Source organism: Bos indicus, chromosome 9, assembly GCF_029378745.1.
Source record: "Bos indicus isolate NIAB-ARS_2022 breed Sahiwal x Tharparkar chromosome 9, NIAB-ARS_B.indTharparkar_mat_pri_1.0, whole genome shotgun sequence".
Classification (NCBI taxonomy): domain Eukaryota; kingdom Metazoa; phylum Chordata; class Mammalia; order Artiodactyla; family Bovidae; genus Bos; species Bos indicus.
In genome coordinates, this window is record NC_091768.1 from 97,040,312 (window position 1) to 97,056,079 (window position 15,768).

The following is a 15,768-nucleotide window of genomic DNA, read 5'->3' on the forward strand; positions in this document are numbered from 1 at the left end:
CGAGGAGCCACAAGCGCCCAGTGTCAGCAGAGTGAGAGGCACCAGGCAGGGGATGCGAGGGACATGAGGGACGCGAGGGGAGCAGGGGGGAGACCAGAAGCTCAAGGGGCGGGGATGCCAGGGGGTGGCGGGTGAGGCCACTATCTGTCAGAGCTGCCGTGAGGCCAGGCAGCAGGGGCCAGAAGCAGGGCCACTGGGCCTGGTGGTGGCGGCCCCTGGTCATCTGGAGGGAACCAGGCCAGCGAAACACTGAGGAGAAGAGCCCAGACTCGAGCAGATGGCAGTAGGACGTGACTCCGGCTCACCAAGTTCAGCTGGCAAGTTTTCAAGAATCTTGGAGCCACCCAGGTGGCTCAGATGGTAAAGACTCTGCCTGCAATGCAGGAGACCTGAGTTCAGTCCCTGAGTCGGAGAGATCCCATGGAGAAGGAAATGGCAACCCACTCCAGTGTTCTTGCCTGGAGAATCCCATGGATGGAAGAACTTGGCAGGCTATAGTCCATGGGGTCACCAAAGAGTTCAACATCATTGAGTGACTAACAGTAATCATTAAAAATTGAGTATACGAGATGAAAAACAGAGGTAATAAATACATCTGCTCAGTTCTCGATTCACTGAGCTTTGCTGTGTCTGACCTTGAGGCTGGTGTGTCCACTGGCATCCATGGTGGAGATACTGCTGCCCATCTCCCCAGGGCCTCACCCGCAAGGCTGCGTTGCTGGTATGAATGACACACATCCACAACGGGTGTATTTACACCACGGAAATAGACAAATGCTGAAAATCAGGACTTTGTTTTCTGGAGAACCAGTTGTTAGGTATTTACCGGCACAGTACTGGCTATGAAGATGTGTCCCTGATAGCTCAGTTGGTAAAGAATCCACCTGCAATGCAGGAGACCCCGGTTTGATTCCTGGGTTGGGAAGATCCGCTGGAGAAGGGATGGGCTACCCACTCCAGCATTCTTGGGCTTCCCTGGTGGCTCAGCTGGTAAAGAATCTGCCTGCAATGTGGGAGACCTGGGTTTGATCCCTGGGTTGGGAAGATCTCCTGGAGAAGGGAAAGGCTACCCACTCAGTATTCTGGCCTAGAGAATTCCACGGGCTGGATAGTCGATGGGGTCACAAAGAATTGGACACGACTGAGCAATTTTCACAGAAAGCAAGAAAGGATGGTGTTTCAAGGATTTTGGTTCTAAGACAGAAAGGAGGATGGTGGCTAGAGGATCATGTGAGGTTGACAGAAGGGTCTGTAGAGAGGAGAGATTTGAATACGTTTCAAGGCGTCACCAGTGGGGTAAAGCTGCTGGAGAGAGAGGATGAACCCCTACAGCGAGGAGCCCAAAGGACTCCAAGAGCTGCTCTTGGGCAGACGCGGGGACCAGCCTTGCCGGGTCACGTGACGGGAGGAGGGCGGGGATGGGGGGCAGCACAGGGGGCAGTGGGACTGTCAAGGGTCTGAGACGCTGAGGAACTGTGAGATCGTGACAGGATCGCTGGGGAGCTGGGCAGGGTGACCTCAGCGGAGCACTGCTGCAGGGGGTGGAGGAGTTAGGGTGGGGAGCACAGCGGCTTCCAGAGGGCGCAGGGGGCGATGCGGGCGGCTGTGCCATCTGGGGACCATAACGCCGTTTCCCTGTCCCACAGGTACCCTGGCATCTGTCTGCGGTGCTCTTGTGATGCTCCTGCCTGAAACCAAGGGCATCGCCTTGCCAGAAACAGTGGATGACGTAGAAAAGCTTAGCAGGTATGATACGAAATTCAGCACACCCTAATTGAAAGCAGGATTTCAAACCCACTGGGAAAGGATGGGGCTGAGAACACTGAATGTGTGGGAGGGAATACAATATTAAATCCCTATCTTGCATCTTAAGCAAAAAATTCAAAGCAGATTTAAAAGGTTAACGTAAAACAAATCTGGAAATGAACATGTTTTATTTTTTAAATGTGGTTATGAAGAGAGAAATATTTCCAAATAAGGTGTGAAAACTCAGAATCCAAAGGAAAAGAACTGATGACTGGACGAAACAGAAATAATTTAAATGTGCATCCGTGGGCAGCCAGTGGTGACAATGATAATATATCCATAAAATGGATTGCTACACAGATATTTAAATAGTAGAAATATAGATATATGAAAGACATGGAGAGATTTTCAAGGTGGATTACAAACTGAAAAGTCGCTGAACAATGTGTTATAGTATTTATTAAAAAATAAAACCAAGAGTTATCCCTCTCTATAGCTAGATGGGAAAATAAATGATAGTGAGGTGATGATAATTAGATAGATGATAGCAGAAATAAAATAGGAGGAGAAAGAGATTGAGTTTAGGGGGAGGGCATCTAAATAGCATGCAGAGGAAGTTAATATCCAACCAACATTTAAACATAAAGTGTATTTTATATTTAAAAAGTCACATTACATACATTCTAATTTTCTCTGAAATTTTTCATAATAAAAATAAGAGAGATTATGAAAATGGGAATGTATAGGGAAAGACCTAAAATGATAAAATATACCCTCTGGGGTAGAAATGTGTTGGGAAAAGGGGTGCAGAAGAGAGAACACTTATTTTATACCCCATAGACTTCTGCATCATCAATTTTTTAAATTATGACAACATGGTATTGTATCATTTGTGAATTTTATTTTATTTGAATTATTATTTTTTTTTGGCATGTGGGATCTTAGTTCCTTGACCAGGGATTGAACCCACCTCTAGCATTGGAAGCTCAGAGTCTTAACCACTGGGCCACCAGGGAAGTCCTTATTTGTGAATTTAAACAGATAATTTAACAGCTAATTTGAAAAATAAAAATCAGTCTTCTTCTAAACAATGACCTGGAAATTAAGGATAGGGATCTCTAAATTTTATCAGATATATTTATGGGAAGATGGGGATGTTAGTCGCCTCATGGCAGTTTTCTTCATCACTTGGCAGATTGGGTAGAGATTAGAAACTGACAACTTTTAGGATCCTGTGTGAGTGGTCAATGGCTTCACACATGTCACTTCACACTCAAAGCGGTGGTGTGCAACAGAAGTTCTTGCCCTCACTTTTTTATGCTCAGAAAGACTTGACGACGTCTATGTGCTAGAACTGGGGTTGACATTGCCTAGTGAACAGGTGTGATGTTGTTTGCTACTTGTTTTTGCTGTGTTGGGTCTTGGTTGCCACGTGGGCTCTTCTCTAGCTGTGGCAAGTGGGGGCTACTGTCTAGCTGCGGTGTGTTGGCTTCCCCTTGCAGGGGCTTCTCTTGTTGCAGAGCACAGTCTGTAGGACTCTCGGGCTTCAGTAGTTATGGCACATGGATGGGCTCAGATGCCCTGAGGCACATGGGATCTTTCCAGACCAGGGCTCAAACCCATGTCTTTTGCCCTGGCAGGTGGATTCTTTACCACTGAGCCACCAGGGAGGCCCTGGTAGTTTCATTATCTTAGGCTTATCCTACTTGATTACGAGTAGCTTCATAACAAGAATCTCCCGGTAGGATTGGAGATTCCTCTCTTCATATCCTCTTTAACAAGGTACCATCGCCCTCTCCGGAGAAGGCAATGGCAACCCACTCCAGTACTCTTGCCTGGAGAGTCCCATGGACAGAGGAGCCTGGTGGGCTGCAGTCCATGGGGTCGAGAAGAGTCTGACACGACTGAGCAACTTCACTTTCACTTTTCACTTTCATGTGTTGGAGAAGGAAATGGCAACTCACTCCAGTGTTCTTGCCTGGAGAATCCCAGGGACGGGGGAGCCTGGTGGGCTGCCGTCTATGGGGTTGCACAGAGTCGGACACAACTGAAGCGACTTAGCAGCAGCAGCAGCACAGCCCTCTCTGGAGATAGGCAACCATTGCTAAGTGTCTTACAAGTATTTCAACCAGACTTTAAAACATACACATTGATTTCATTGTCCTATTTCCTGATGCTATTCTGAAGAACCACATTGACGAATCATCTCAGAACTTTCCGAAGAAAACCTTAGCAGTGTACTGAAATCAACACACCAGCTGACTTCTAACAGGACCAGCCAATCAGAGGACAGGTAGACATTTGTCCCATGAAGTAACTCAATCAGATGCTTATGTTTGTCTGTAAGTAAACTGATAGCTAATGGCTTAGCCTCAACCAAAGCTCTACCTAGGTTTTACCCCAAAATAATGCTACTTGGGGCTTCTGTGGTGACTCAGATGGTAAAGAATCTGCCTGCAATGCGGGAGACCCAGATTCAATCCCTAGGTCAGGAAGATCCCTTGGAGAAGGGAATGGCTACCCACTCCAGTATTCTTGCCTGGAGAATTCTATGGACAGAGGAGTCTGGTGGGCTGCGGGCCATGGGGTCGCAAAGAGTCTGACGTGACCGAGCAACTAAACAGTACTACTAATGCTACTTGAAGGCTGAGGTGAGGTGGGAGATTTTCTTTAAGATACTGCCATTTTATAAACCAAAATTAAGAAATGTATAAAAGGTATTATTAATAAAACTGTCCTTTTGAGAATTACACCATGGGAAGGTCTTGCTGTATCCAGAAAACATAAACGTTCTGCTGGCTGTGGGATCACAGACAATTATTTGGTTTGTGTCAGGGTACTGGGGCCAGATGAATGCGGCAGTTATCCAATCCTCTCCCTCCAATTGCAGTCATGCTAGAAGCCGGAAGGAGAGGAGAATATTGAAGGTTAGATGAAACGGGTGAAATGGTGAGAAAGGGAACGGGATCATCTTCGAATAAGACATCCAGACTTTAAAGGCAACTTCTCGGGCCCTAAAGGGTCTGTTCAGGGCTGGGTCACCCAGGAGGGCATCCCAGCCAGGATCACAGGGCCGAATGTAAGGAGGAGTTCAGCGTGGACTGCTGGATGCACAAGCCTGTGATGTGCCGTTGGAGTTTTAGGACGTCCGAGTCTCAGTGCTGCGGAGTCCCTTCTGCACACCTGCCATCCTCGTGGTGAAGGCCCTCTGTGCAAACACTCCAAGCAGAGGGACTGCATTCTCCCTTTTGACTCGACTCCACTTACTGCCGCTCATTTCCACAGTGAGAGTGACATACCCGTTCTTTTTATTTTTTTTATTTTTAAACTTTACAATATTGTATTGGTTTTGCCAAATATTGAAATGAATCCGCCACAGGTATACATGTGTTCCCCATCCTGGACCCTCCTCCCTCCTCCCTCCCCATACCATCCCTCTGGGCCGTCCCAGTGCACTAGCCCCAAGCATCCAGTATCGTGCATCGAACCTGGACTGGCAACTCGTTTCTTACATGATATTTTACATGTTTCAATGTCATTCTCCCAAATCTTCCCACCCTCTCCCTCTCCCACAGAGTCCATAAGACTGTTCTATACATCAGTGTCTCTTTTGCTGTCTCGTACACCGGGTTATTGTTACCATCTTTCTAAATTCCGTATATATGTGTTAGTATACTGTATTGGTGTTTTTCCTTCTGGCTTACTTCACTCTGTATAATAAGCTCCAGTTTCATCCACCTCATTAGAACTGATTCAAATGTATTCTTTTTAATGGCTGAGTAATACTCCATTGTGTATATGTACCACAGCTTTCTTATCCATTCATCTGCTGATGGACATCTAGGTTGCTTCCATGTCCTGGCTATTATAAACAGTGCTGCGATGAACATTGGGGTACACGTATCTCTTTCAATTCTGGTTTCCTCAGTGTGTATGCCCAGCAGTGGGATTGCTGGATCATAAGGCAGTTCTATTTCCAGTTTTTTAAGGAATCTCCACACTGTTCTCCATAGTGGCTGTACTAGTTTGCATTCCCACCAACAGTGTAAGTGGGTTCCCTTTTCTCCACATCCTCTCCAGCATTTATTGCTTGTAGACTTTTGGATCGCAGCCATTCTGACTGGCGTGAAATGGTACCTCATAGTGGTTTTGATTTGCATTTCTCTGATAATGAGTGATGTTGAGCATCTTTTCATGTGTTTGTTAGCCATCTGTATGTCTTCTTTGGAGAAATGTCTATTTAGTTCTTTGGCCCATTTTTTGATTGGGTCATTTATTTTTCTGGAATTGAGCTGTAGGGGTTGCTTGTATATTTTTGAGATTAGTTGTTTGTCAGTTGCTTCATTTGCTATTATTTTCTCCCATTCTGAAGGCTGTCTTTTCACTTTGCTAATAGTTTCCTTTGTTGTGCAGAAGCTTTTAAGTTTAATTAGGTCCCATTTGTTTATTTTTGCTTTTATTTCCAATATTCTGGGAGGTGGGTCATAGAGGATCCTGCTGTGATGTATGTCGGAGAGTGTTTTGCCTATGTTCTCCTCTAGGAGTTTTATAGTTTCTGGTCTTACGTTTAGATCTTTAATCCATTTTGAGTTTATTTTTGTGTACCCGTTCTTGATCCCCAAACCAGTCAGAGGTCAGATTTTCAAACTCATCAGGGAGAGTGTGGAGGGAGAGGGGGGTCATTTGAGGTGGCACTAGTAATCAAGAACCCTCCTGCCAGTGCAGGAGACATAAGAGACTCAAGTTCAATCCCTGGGTTGGGAAGATCCCCTGGAGTAGGAAACAGCAACCCACTCCAGTATTCTTGCCTGGGAAATCCATGGACAGAAGAGTCTGGTGGGCTACAGTCAATGGGGCTGCAAAGAGTCGGACGTGACTGAATGCGTGCGCATGCACACACACACACACACACACACACACACACACACACAGTTCTGCCAATTCAATCATGTTAAAAATAGAATTAAACAATTTGAAGAGATGGAGCTTTGGAGATGAGAAGGCCATCTGGATGGTGTGCAGGGAAAATTAATATTCACCTATATATAAACAGGAAGAATTAGGCCAACAAAAATTCAACTTACATGAATTTGTTTCTAATTTTTTTCTGTGTTTGTGTTTCATAATAAAAATTGGGTAAGTTAATTATGCCTAGTCCCTACCCTTGAAAAAGCACCTAATCAAAGTCTGATCTACAGTTCTATAAGTTAAGCATATTGATTGCATTCTGTAGTTACTTGTGGGGAAAAAAAGAAAACTACTTAGCCCAAGTTACTGAAATTTGTTATCATTTTCCCCTCTAAAACAGCACTTAATCATTTTTTAACTTCTCCTTTCTTTTGTTCACATCAGCAGCTCATTTCCAAACCATCTGTTACAGGGTAGAAAGTCATAAAGAATTTATATATGCTAATTAACTCCTGCCTAGGGTCTGAGAGCAGGTAAAAAATGAGGTTGGAAATAGTTCATTGTTCCTTTCAAGGCAGGTTTTTATGAGAGTTATGCTTGAGTGTATTAGATCAAAACCAACTATGATATTGAATAGTAATAAAGACTTCCTCATCACTAGTTGTATAATCTTTCATTGAGTTCTCTTTTCTCCTTTGTTAGTCCACATTCCTGTAAGTGTGGCAGGAAAAAGAAACCCCAGGTTTCAAGCTCTCACCTTTGAGGCTCCTGCCAAAGATGCAAGGAAGGAGCTGTTCAGGCTGGTCCCCGCCAAGGAGCTGATGTGCCTTGCAGAGATGTCGTGTGTATCCATTTCAGTGCTGCAGCTTCAAGTGTTTTTAATACTTTATAAAGACAAACTATCCAGAGTATTTTTATATAATGTTGGATGAATCAGGACATGTCGTGCTTTCAAAGTTTCTGGGAACATGTAACATGTGGCTGGGAGAGCCAAGAGCCCATTGCGTGCACAGGTTCTCCTGAGGTCTTTTTCTCACGTTGGGGCAAAGTGTCTGACCCACTGAGTTACAGCGAGACAAGAGAAGCCCCACTTTGTTCTCATGCTGGCTCCATCAAGAAGGCAGGATATGCAAACCAAGGATCTGGGAAAAGTGTACAGAAATGGGCTCAGCAAATCTGATGCAGAAACTGAGGCTCTGAACTAAGTGTTCTGAAAATTCCAGGATGGAGGAAGATTTGGGAAGGCTGTTAAAGAAGCTGAATCAAGGACCTCGGGTCATACGACTCTGAGCCTTTCTCTCTTAGCACCTGGCACTCCATAAGCTCCTGGAGCATCTGGGTTTGCAGCCATGTTCAGGTCTCGTTCCAGAAGAACAAATCTGTGCAAGCTGAGGATTCGGCTGTATTGTTTATAAAATCAGATTTGGTCTGAGAGATGAGTCAGGATAATCTTGATTCTCCTTTAGTAGACACTGAGAGCCACCTATTCAGTTTTTTACTGATGAAACCCATGGATTGTGATTTCATGGGTCTTACGATTTTAATCATAAAGGGATACTTGTCTTATATATAAGTTCAGTTCTATGATGGTGCCCACGGTCAAGAATGAAAACTATGGGCAGATTTTGTCAAGATTAAACTTGACAATTTTAACCTGTCTTGGGGAGAAGCTTACATTTTAGTGTAAAAGAAAGGTCAGTTCTAGCCATGTTTAGAAGAATTAGCAGAAGTCTTAAAGATGACTTTAGAAGTACTAAAAAGCAATTTGATTTTTCTTTTTTGTTTCTGAGACTTTCAATATGTGGAGTTTAAACACAAAAAATGCTGTCTTTATGATGTTCTGCTTTATGTGTTACTTTTGTTATATTTTCAGATTCAGTATGTATCTCATGCAAAAATTGTTTAATGAGTTATTTTGGGTGGGCCGGTAAAAGTGGAGCCAAAGGGTAATTTTGCCAGTGAGGAAGAAAATTTTCTATATGAACATGTGACAACATGTACGGTGTATGTGCTGATTGTAAAATAAGTTTTTAAGCCTTAAAGCACATCAGCATTGAACGTGAGTGTTCTGCTTTTCAATGAAATAAACACCATTCTCTAAGAACACAACGCTACCTACATTCTCCCTTTGTTCATACACACTGGTGTTTTTGCTTCCTTTCCATCTCTTTGCTACAAGATGACTGTTGTTCCTTGTATTATCACCTTGGAATTGTATTTCGAGTTGACATTTGAATTCTGATAACAATAAAAAGTATACATAAATTGTCAAGAGAAATCAGTTTTCATCTGCTCTCTTCTTTCTGAACATGCATCGCTGTAAAACACGCTTCCCACATGACAGAGTACACCACGGATCCAGGCAGCCAATTACTGACGGAAGTTAGGTGGTCCACCTTCAATATGCGTCCTCTGCTCCTTTCCGGGCTCTTTGCACCATTCCCTGACCCATGTGTGACCCAGAATAACATTCAGACTCTTCTCTGGTCTGGTGTTATATGGCATTTCCATTGCCTGGTTTCCAACTCTCTACCCAGGGTCTTCTGTGCCAGGCTCGAGCCAAGCTGTCAGTAACAGATTTTATTCCCAAGAGTAGAATTTGTTCTCATGATTCCCCACGTTGCAGCTTTGAACACATTCATCCCAGTGCCAAAAATAAAAACATTAAAGATATATGTCAAGGCATCCTTCATTGTCAGGGTGAATATACAGGTGACTTACTAGGATTTCTCTATTGATCTTACAGGCTTCTTGGTACTCTATTCTTTATGAGGAAGAACAAAACCTTTCAGGTCTGTAAGAGCTTTATTATTTACATTTGGTAGGATGGACAAAGAACATGAAAAGAAAGAAAATCAAAGAGTTAAATCAAAAGAAGTACCGAGTTTATTTTCAACAAATGTCATAGCTGTATTGCCTTGGTATTACAGAATCCAGCAGTCCACAGTCAGGAACATGTTATTCACAGCATCACAAAAAAATGTTGAGGTTTGGCAGAAGACGGCAGCTAAGGAGAGTGTCTTACTTGGTTGGATTACTGTCAATTATTTCTGAGCATGCTAGATTCCCTACCATGTTCCAGCTTCTAGAACCGTTGGTGCGTCACTGTCTCCCATCTAATTAATTCCTTCTCATAGTTTCTTCAATCCAAGGAACATAGGGGGAAACACGAACATACACACCAGGCTTATTGGGGCGTGCACAGCCAAGACCCCAAGAAGTGACTCCTTGCAGAATGTATTTGTCCTTCTCAAAGCAGACCAGAGGCCCGCCGCTGTCACCCTGTACAGAGGGAGGGGAAGCGGTGAGAGGACTAAGCATCCCTCCTTTCGTTATGGGATATCATCCTTCCATTACCTAAACATACGTTTCCCCAGTACTTGCACGCTCCTTTCCTTACTAACCAGGGGCTGGCTCAGAGGGTAAAGTGCAATGCGGGAGACCTGGGTTCGATCCCTGGGTCGGGAAGATCCCCTGGAGAAGGAAATGGCAACCCACTCCGGTATTCTTGCCTGGAGAATCCCATGGATGGAGGAGCCTGGTGGGCTACAGTCCACAGGGTCGAAAAGAGGCAGACACGACTGAGCGACTTCACTTCACTTTCCTTACTAATGGGCTTCCCCTGTGGCTCAGCTGGTAAAGAATCTGCCTGCAATGCGGCAGACCTGGGTTCAATCCCTGGGTTGGGAAGATCCCCTGGAGAAGGGAAAGGCTACCCACTCCAGTGTTCTGGCCTGGAGAATTCATGGACTATATAGTCCACGGGGTCGCAAAGAGTCAGACAGGACTGAGCAACTTTCACTTTCCTTACTAACATACTATTTGAACATCTGCTGTGCTTCAGTACTTAGCAAAGTATATTCAACAAAACCATACCATTTAGTGTTTCCTGGGGGCGGGAAATCCTTTATGAGAAGTGTACTCATCCCTTCAAATTTTGGGGGGTTTCTCTTAGGGAGGGTAACCCCAAGAACAATTGTAAAGAGGGTGCAGGGGGCCTTTGTCTTATACCGACCTCCCTTCCCTCCTGGAAAGGTCCTGCCCGCCAGCATCCTCCCAGAGGGGTGGGGGCCATGACCGTGATGTGGCTGTGCCCTTACAACCACCTGGAACTCGAGGGCTGAGAAATCACCCGTGATGATCTGAGTCAATCATCAGAGACAGGCGTTAAAGGTTTCTGGGCAGGTTTAGATGGTGGCCTCCGACTCACAAATCCTGCTCGAATTTGCTGCTTTGGGGCTGAAACGTCCAAGGGGCTGAGGGAGGCCGGCGCAAGATGAGCGCTGATCTCTCTCGTCTTTTCTTACCTGGCAGCTGTCAGTCCCTCCAATCAGATGGCCGGCACACAGCTCCGTGGGCTTGACCCTCCCGTCGAGATACTCGTTGCGATTACACACCTTGTTCTCGATCACAGGCAGGTGCGCTTCCTTCAGGAGGCCCTCACCAAAAGTGCCTGCGTTGAGAAAGATGAAAGAAAGGGTTACTGGATCCGAACCCTGTCCACATAGGAACTTCCAGAACAGCAGAGCAGGAATGATAGGTCTCCGGTTTATCCATGAGGTTGCATAAGACAAGGAGTCAGTTCCCAAAACTACTGGAATTCTTTTTTTTTTTTGACTCTTGAAAGTATAAATATTACATAAGCTTTCATGTTCCCACGACCTAGTTAATCTGGGCTTCTTCATGGGATTTTTGAGGTTTGTGTGGTTATCTTCTGCTTCTTTTTCCAAACTATAGAGAAATTTATTTTTAATATATGAGAGATTGAGAAATGCTAGCACCACTGCATGTATTTTACATGTTCTCTTCCAGGATTTTCATGTTTCTTTTACCTTACATCATTGTGCACCTTTTTTTCACACATTACATAGTAAGGATTTGAATCATCTTTATAGTGAGTATTTTATAATTCATCTTTATAATTAATATTTGAGTGGGGAGTCCTTTTGGGCTGAAGCAGATTTCTGTCCCTTGGACTCCCAGGAGATCCAGCCAGTCCATCCTAAAGGAAATCAGTCCTGAATATCCATTGGAAGGACTGATGCTGAAGCTGAAGCTCCAATCCTTTGGCCACCTGATGCGAAGAACTGACTCATTTGAAAAGACCCTGGTGCTGGGAAAGATTGATGGCAGGAGGAGAAGGGGACGACAGAGGATGAGATGGTTGGACGGTATCACTGACTCAATGGGCATGAGTTTGAGTAAACTCTGGGAGTTGGTGATGGACAGGGAGACCTGGCGTGCTGCGATTCATGGGGTCACAAAGAGTCGGGCACGACTGAGCGACTGAACTGAAATGAACTAAACTGAAGATTTCTGTAAATAGTGGTGATGGTTGTTCAACAGTGTGAATACACTAAATGCCTCTGAATTGTACTCGTCAAAATAGTTTAAAAAGTAAAATTTACATTCCTTTTCCAATTGGGTAAAGACTCTTCCATGTGCTTGTCTTCCCCACTGTATTTCTTTTTTGTGTGTAAGAAAAACTACTGTTTTACTTTGGCAAGTGGAAATAGAACCCTTGCACAATCACAAAAAGAAATGATATTTCTCCAGATGGACACACCCAGGTATGTCTCAGTATTTTCACAAATAATCCAGTTTTCTAACTTTGCAAGCCCAGCTTTCACGAGTTTTACAGTCTTTGCTTTCTTTGCCAGCATGAAACAGCCAAGAAACAAGGTACTACCTCTCCAAAGGCTTTTAAGAAACTTGGAAAATTGTCTTGTTCAGAAAACTCACACTGGAGTTGACAGGAGCTCCTAAGAGGACCACTGTTTGACAAAGAGGGCCGAGTCCCACTGCTGCTACAGCAGGGGAGGAAGGTCCTGACCACAGGAGCATTGAGTAGCGGATGTATTGTTTGAATTGAGTAGATTTGTGGATGGTGAAGCCTTATCAAAAATTTTTTGCTGAAAATTAATTTAAAAGTGTCCTGCTCTGACATCTGCTTTCTGAGCAAGACAGACATCGTGATGCGAGGGACAAATTCTCTAATTGACCAGAAGTTGTAGTGTGCAGAGGTGCTGCCATCCTGTGGCCACAATAGAGATGGCACGTCACGTCTGAGAGGCTGAGGCTAGGAGACTAAGGGTGACCTAGAGGGCTCAGCTGCTCATGGGTTAGGTGATGTCTCCTGATGACGGTGACCATGGGGATGATGGGGAGGGTTGGGGGTTGACCGTGATGCTGATGGTGAAGGTGGTGTCCATGGCGATGGTGGCGATAACGACAGTGATAATGTGAGATGGTGATGGTGGTTGTGGTTGTACAAGAAGCACAGGAGCTGCTAAAATACATCTGCAAAGCGCTGAGCTCTTCATATATGTTATCTTTATCTGCACAATGACCTTATACAGGTGAGAAAACTGAGGCGAACATGCAGAACATCATTTGAAAACATGGATTTTATGGATGAAGGTTTAGTTGCCAAATGGTACCAAGAGGTAAGGTGACTGGTCCCTTCTCTCTAGCCAGTGGCAGAGGCAGAACTGTGTTCCAGGGCTCCTGACTTCTGCTCTGATGTCCTCCACCAGCACTTCCAAAAAGTAAGGCAGAGATCTAAGACATCCTTATAATGTTCCTAGGCCCAATTCTGAAGGATATAACAATAATTTGTATTATAATATAATGCAGGACAAACTGCAAAGGGAAGCCGGGATCCCCAAATTATAGTTCGAGTGCTGATCCAGGATTTTGCAGGAACATCCCCTCTTGGTCCTCACCCTGTCCACCAAGGCCAAATGCCTTCCTAGAACTGGGACCTTTCTTTCTGCCCCCAGCTGTCAGTCTTCCCACCCTCTCCACACAGACACAGACCGTGCGGGTATTTGGGGAGACAGGTTGAACTATCATTTTGTTGCTGACGCACAGTATGTTTAAGAGCTCCGTGTGGTTAAGCTCACATAAATAATCTAACACCCTTAATCTGCAGCTGTGTCTAAACCCTACTTAGCTGAGGAGACAGTATTACCATTGGATTTATGGGCTGAGAGTCTCAAGGAAGCACTACCCCTCCCCTCGTCCATGTCCACGGATGGCCAATTATGGAGACCGGGCAGGTACCCAGACAGTCAGGAAGGGAGTGGACCTCATTCACTGGTAGAAATTGGTACACACGCCCATTTTCTCATGTAGGCTGCAGGTCAGAAGCAGTTCATCATGTGAGTCATGAGATTTATCTTACCTTGGGTTTCTCCCCAGCCAGTGATGTAACATTCTGTCCGGGCTGCAACCATGTAGTTCGGGGGTGGCAGACAAGCTGGGATTACCTCTTTCGTGATGATGGCAGGTCTGAAAGGAAAACATCGAAAGTTGCATTTGACTGCTAGGCTGGAGGCTTCTACCATTCACTGGATGAAAACATAAAAGTGTTAGTTGTTCAGTCGTGTCCGACTCTTTGCGACCCCATGGACTGTAGCCCACCAGGCTCCTCTGTCCTTGGGATTCTCCAGGCAAGAATACTGGCGTGGGTTGCCATTTCCTTCTCCAGGGGATCTTTCTGACCCAGGGATCGAACCCGGGTATCCTGCATTGCAGGCGGATTCTTTACCATCTGAGCCACCAGGGAAGTCACTGGTTGGTTACCCACAGTAGGATGCCACCTGCCTCAGCCCCAGAGCCCTCCCAGCTGGTATTTCCTTGCTTCACTGACAGCTGAAAACAACTTTTCACCCTCACATTTGCCTATAGTATCTTACAAGTTAAACAAATAGAACGTTTTATTTAAAAGGTACCAGTTGTGGACAAGAAACCAGAGGTGGGAGCAGAGATGACAATGACTTTTCTTGTCTCTTCTGGCACTATGGGAACTTCATACCATGCACGCTTTTACATCAAGTTAATAGGGGTTCAATCAGTAGGTGAACCATCCAGCTGAAATACAGGGCTTTAAAAATAGCAAGTGCCTTGTGTCACCAGGAGCAAGCTGTCCCATTTTTGGGGTCCTCAGTTTCCTCACCCATAAATGTCACAACACCATGGCTATAAGAATCTGATACAATGCAAGACACCAAATGAAAGAGGATTAGAAGTAATCACCTTGCATAAACAAAGTAGTATGTTTAAAAAAAAAATAAACTTTTGCATGCCTTAGAATTCCAGAGAATCAAACATCAGAACTTTGATTTTTTTTAGACTTGATTCTATCTATTTGTAGGGCTTCCCAGGTGGCTCAGCGGTAAAGAATTCGGTTGCCACTGCAGGAGATGCAGGTTCGATCCCTGGGTGGGGAAGATCCCCTGGAAGGGGAAATGGCTACCCACTCCAGTGTTCTTGCCTGGGAAAACCCATGGAGAGAGGAGCCTGGCGGGCTACAGTTCACAGGGTTTCAAAGAGTCGGACACGACTGAGTGACTGAACCACCACCATCCTCTTGGAGTCACCAGAAGAGCCCCCGCCTCTCACAAGGAGCAGCCCACACTCACGTATGGGTTGCTCTCGTGGAACACTGATGACTGAGACTCCTGGGGTGTGGGGCGGCCTGAGGGTGGGTTCCCAGAAGCGCAAACGTATCAGTCTATCAGAGAACACGTCCAGAACCTCATGTTTACTAAATCACCTGTTTGAGGAGCAGAGCTTCCTGACAGCCCAGGGGACCGTGAAGAAAGGAGAAGAAGCTGGCTAAGCTGAGAAGGCCCTGTTTTCCCTTTCCAGGAGGGAGTCACTCCTCAGTGGACTGACCCAGGAAATGCATGACGTGTTTCTGCCCGGACCCAGAGAGCCCCCCTCAGACCCTTGACTGCTGGCCTCAAGGGTCCACTGGCCTGGCCGTCCTCCTCATGGTCACTACCGCCCCCTGTCACCTGGGACCCATCAGCCCGCCATTTTGGCTGTCCATCTTGTGACTGTTTTCGAAATAGCTGTCTCTTTATTTAGCTCACTCTCTTGAGACCTGTTTTCAAATACCGCTAACTTTTAAGTGACAGAAAAAAAAAATGGATCATTTTGTCAGACTTAATAAAACACCCATCCAACAGGAAACATAAAACCAGAGATAGGAAGACGAATGTGCTTTTGTGAATTGTGAGTGTGTGTGCACGCTGCCTTTCTTTTTTAAAGTGCTTTGACATACATAATTGCGATTGATTCCCCCGAGCATATTATTACGTTGAA

The 15,768-nt window shown here is 45.1% G+C and overlaps 2 protein-coding genes across 2 annotated transcripts in view; one reads left to right on the forward strand and one right to left on the reverse strand.

Annotated features, from left to right (window-relative positions):
• The window catches only part of SLC22A3 (solute carrier family 22 member 3), a 98,762-nt gene extending 89,830 nt beyond the window's left edge, over positions 1-8,932 (forward strand). Inside the window, exons 10-11 of the mRNA XM_019966959.2 lie at positions 1,647-1,746; positions 7,357-8,932. Of these exons, the coding sequence (XP_019822518.2) occupies positions 1,647-1,746; positions 7,357-7,417 (161 nt within the window). The 3' untranslated portion in view covers positions 7,418-8,932. The remainder of the gene's footprint in view (positions 1-1,646; positions 1,747-7,356) is intronic.
• A 585-nt stretch (positions 8,933-9,517) lies between these two features.
• Positions 9,518-15,768, reverse strand: part of PLG (plasminogen) — a 47,700-nt gene continuing 41,449 nt past the window's right edge. The window contains exons 17-19 of the mRNA XM_070796489.1: positions 13,841-13,947; positions 10,962-11,107; positions 9,518-9,936 (exon numbers count right to left, since the gene is read on the reverse strand). Coding sequence (XP_070652590.1) covers positions 9,775-9,936; positions 10,962-11,107; positions 13,841-13,947 — 415 coding nt within the window. The 3' untranslated portion in view covers positions 9,518-9,774. The remainder of the gene's footprint in view (positions 9,937-10,961; positions 11,108-13,840; positions 13,948-15,768) is intronic.